The sequence below is a fragment of the Medicago sativa genome, chromosome 3, assembly GCF_051527215.1.
Source record: "Medicago sativa cultivar Bolivia chromosome 3, Bolivia_mono, whole genome shotgun sequence".
In the NCBI taxonomy this organism is placed as follows: Eukaryota; Viridiplantae; Streptophyta; class Magnoliopsida; order Fabales; family Fabaceae; genus Medicago; species Medicago sativa.
The window spans coordinates 20,528,784-20,532,496 of record NC_140751.1 but is presented as its reverse complement, the minus strand read 5'-3'; the positions used below and the strand labels follow the sequence as shown (position 1 = coordinate 20,532,496).

Here is a 3,713-nt window from a genome sequence, read left to right as displayed (position 1 = left end):
AGTAACAGTAATTTAACACTTGCAAAATCTTGTGCATGTGTTCATGGTGAGCTTAGCAAGATCATAGTGGCATCGTGATTTTGTTGAAATTTTAAAGTGTAGCTATGATCAGAATCACGGTGATCTACTGTGATTCTGTTAAGCTTATATGGATGATAAATTTTATAAATATTCACATGCGTGTGCAACTTCTGCATCGGTGCAACCGTTGTAGAAGATCAAAATCTAATCATTAATTGAAGGGTAATTTCTAGGTCAAGTTTTTGTTTTCTTGGCATATCATGTACAATTCAAAGTATTATTACAAACAATTAAGAAAAAAATTAATAAAAGATTATTATATAACTAAATGCTAGTAGGGAAGAAAAAAAGCATAATTTTTAGGGTGGACAATTATTTGTTAAACAATATTAATGACTATAAGAGCTGCACTTCTCCTAGCTATTAACCACTCAAGTTGAACAATATGACCATTCATTGACCTTATAGCTAGCACGTGCATTTATAAAAGTGTAATTAAGCTATTTGAATAATCAAAATTAAAACTCAAACAACTCTTCCAAGTTGTGTACGTTTTTTTCATTGTTGCTTTGACTAGCTTTAATAATGGAATTAAGTACTATATATATATCCCTTGCTATAAAGTATATATAGAATCAACAACACAATTTCTTTTTTGTTCATAGAATTGAAATAATTTATGGCGTAATTCATATATGAGTACAATAAAATATGAAGGCAATTGAAACTTATTCAAAGTTTTACAGCAATGGTTTGTCATCAAGGTACAAATATAAATAAGATCACAAAGATTTGTCTCCAATAGGTCAAATGGTTGAGTCGGGACACATGAAGGAGTCTCGGAATGAGGTTTAGGGTTCAAACCCTGAATCTTTAACTACTAAGATAACATACTAACGTTAACATTTGCGTATAAAAAATCATAACGACTCAAACACAAAATATAGCATTACCATACTTACTAATGTGCATGTATCGTTCTAAACTGCAGTCTAACTGCATTTATGGTCGGAATGTAAATGATTTTGAAGGCACCGCAACAACAATTATGACCGCATCAGTCACATTTTGCCGTAATATTAAAAATCACAACGCAGCGATAACCACAATTTAGAACCATACATGAATGTACTCACTCACCTTGGCTAGCAGAGTATAAAATACAATGAGCTTTTGGCATATTGATATGATAATTGCTATGCAGAATATATATCCTTGGACCTCTCCAAGTAGTTGTTGCTTGCTCACTTCACATCCTTTGTTGTATAGAATCAACAACGAGCTTCAAGAACGACGAGCACTATCATCATCCGGTTGGTTACTATTGTTATTGTTATTAAAATCCAGAAGCTTGGAGCTAAATGGTACCGGAAAAGGTCTAACCGGAGGTGAATTGAATGAGTGATGAAAAGATGGAATGAGAGGATGAGGCATAGTTTGTGAAGAACTTGAGTTTATGAACTGAAAATGGTTGAATTGTATTCTTGGATCATTTTCAACTGGATTGTTCATAAAAGGACTACTACTCAAATGTGATGATGATGGTGTAGTAGAAGAAGAAGGACCAAACAATAATTGTGAATTTCCAAAAGGAAATGGGAAGTGCAAACCATTTCCATTACTTTGATTTGGATCTACTTGTTGATGAGATTGGAACAATCCATTACTACTTCCAAATTGAGATAAAGACAAACTAGAAGCTTCTGAATGGTAGTTGTTATATGACATAGCATTGTTAAGAAAATTAGAATGAGTCTCCATAGGGAAAAGCTTTTGAGTTGAAACTTGAAGAAAATTGTTGTAACTAGCTTCTCCAACTTGATTTTCTTCCTCATTTGTTTTGATCCACTTATCCTTTTCACTAAAGTACTCTCTTTCAACTTCTTTACCTTTAGTCCTTGAATCTATGTCCCAAAATTTTGACCTTGCCATAAGATTTTGAATTCCAACAAATGTGGAATTAGGATCATATAAAGGACCAAGAGAAAGTTCATGAGAAGCAATATTACTTGATTGATCATGAAAAGGAAGTAGGGTTTGTGAATGAAGAGTATGAAATTGTGAAAAGCTTTGAGGAAATTGAAGTGGAGGGAGTTTATCAATGTCTAATTTTGTTGCTTCAAGTAACCAATCAATTACTTTACTTGGTTGTCCTAAACCAAGTTTATCTTGAAGATCATATAATTGAATTGCTGTTGGAACTGAAAGCCTTATCCTTCTATCTCTTAACCCTCTTATTGTACAAACTTTGCTATGCCTATCTTTGCCTCCAAATGTTCTTGATACTCTCACAATTCTTGGATTTCTTAAACTTGATGTTGACCATTGTCTTGATGTACTTGAAGGTGCCTTGAATTTTTTTTCAATATTATCCATACTAGTATCACCTCCTTCTTGCTTAGCTTGATAATTTCCTTCTCTTGAACTTGCCATCATCTGGTTTTTATAAAATCCTTTTCTCCTTCAATTATACTTTACATATAAATATTGTGCTAACTTCAAGTATATATCCCTATGACAAACAATGAAAAAATTAATTGAATTATTTCTAGGTGTATAGAAATTTGTATTAATTGTGATCAACTAAAAATTAATTAAAAAATTATTGCACCCTTGACTATGAATATTAATTTACATTTTTCATAGTTATTTTTTAATAAAAGAAATATATTAAAAAGTTCAGAGAGAAAAAAGCAAGACTCTTGTACTCTTCATCTAATATAATATAATTATATTTTGTTGCTAAAAAACTGATCTCCAAGATATGCAAGTACTCTATACTGAAATCAGTGTTTTTTCCCTCCAAAGTTGAAAGAAATAAATAACAATTATTTCTATTATTACTTGATATTTTCTGAAACTAAATTGAAGAAAATTAAAAGTACGATTTGAGTGAAAACATGAGAAGATTGAAAAGCTTGAGATTAACAAGAGCAACTTACTTGTAAGAGAAAATTCAGGAAGCTATTTGGTTATTGTGTTCTATGATTTCCACCAAAGCTTAGCTAGAAAGAGAAGAAATGAATATTGGAGCTGCAGCAAGTAGGAGAAGTAGAAATATATACCCTAAAATGAAAGTCTTTCCCAAATGAGGACAAAAATGTTAATTATTTGAGAAGATGCTTTTCAAGTCTTAGATTTCAACCTATTCCTTCAATGGAATAATAAATGATTTAACACTAGATGAATTTAGACTTTTGGTAAAGAAAAGGGATGTTGAATTTTACAGCATGTAAATGTAAAATATAAATAAATTAATTAAAAAAATTGTATTTCTCTTGAAAAAAAAAAAATTATATTGCTATCGTATCATGTTTGCATCTTTGTAAAGTGACACATCAACTAAACTGTTAGTGGCAAGTTACTTCCTCGATTTGTTCATTCCATATTTATGCTGAGCAATCAGAAACTTAATGATTAACTTTTATAAATTTTGTAATTATTCAACTGTGTTGAAAGGCACAGCAAGCTAGTTTCATTATATTGCTGGCTCAAATGGAGAACGATGAGAAAAAAAAATAGAGTAAGTGAAGTGAAAATAGTTTACCTTGGAGTACATATAGTACTTGATTTAAATTAATATTTTTTTTGAAACATTTTAAATTAATATTATAAATTAGATTTTATTATGTATGGGTGTAATATTTTTCATACAAATGTCTAATCAGATATCAACATTTAGATATATTATA

The 3,713-nt window shown here is 30.4% G+C and overlaps 1 protein-coding gene across 1 annotated transcript; it reads right to left on the bottom strand.

The window, feature by feature from the left end:
• Nucleotides 1-668: 668 nt before the first annotated feature.
• Nucleotides 669-3,184, bottom strand: LOC146936285 (transcription factor TCP5-like). Its single transcript, XM_085751216.1, has 2 exons — nucleotides 2,964-3,184; nucleotides 669-2,533 (listed from the first exon to the last, which is right to left on the bottom strand). Exon 2 carries the CDS (start codon nucleotides 2,455-2,457, stop codon nucleotides 1,306-1,308), a length of 1,152 nt encoding a protein of 383 aa, XP_085607342.1. The 5' UTR covers nucleotides 2,458-2,533; nucleotides 2,964-3,184; the 3' UTR covers nucleotides 669-1,305.
• Between the last annotated feature and the right edge of the window lie 529 nt (nucleotides 3,185-3,713).

Bases quoted from the DNA above. Each gene is read 5' to 3' on its own strand.
- LOC146936285 (XM_085751216.1), bottom strand. From the start codon at position 2,457: ATGATGGCAAGTTCAAGAGAAGGAAATTATCAAGCTAAGCAAGAAGGA.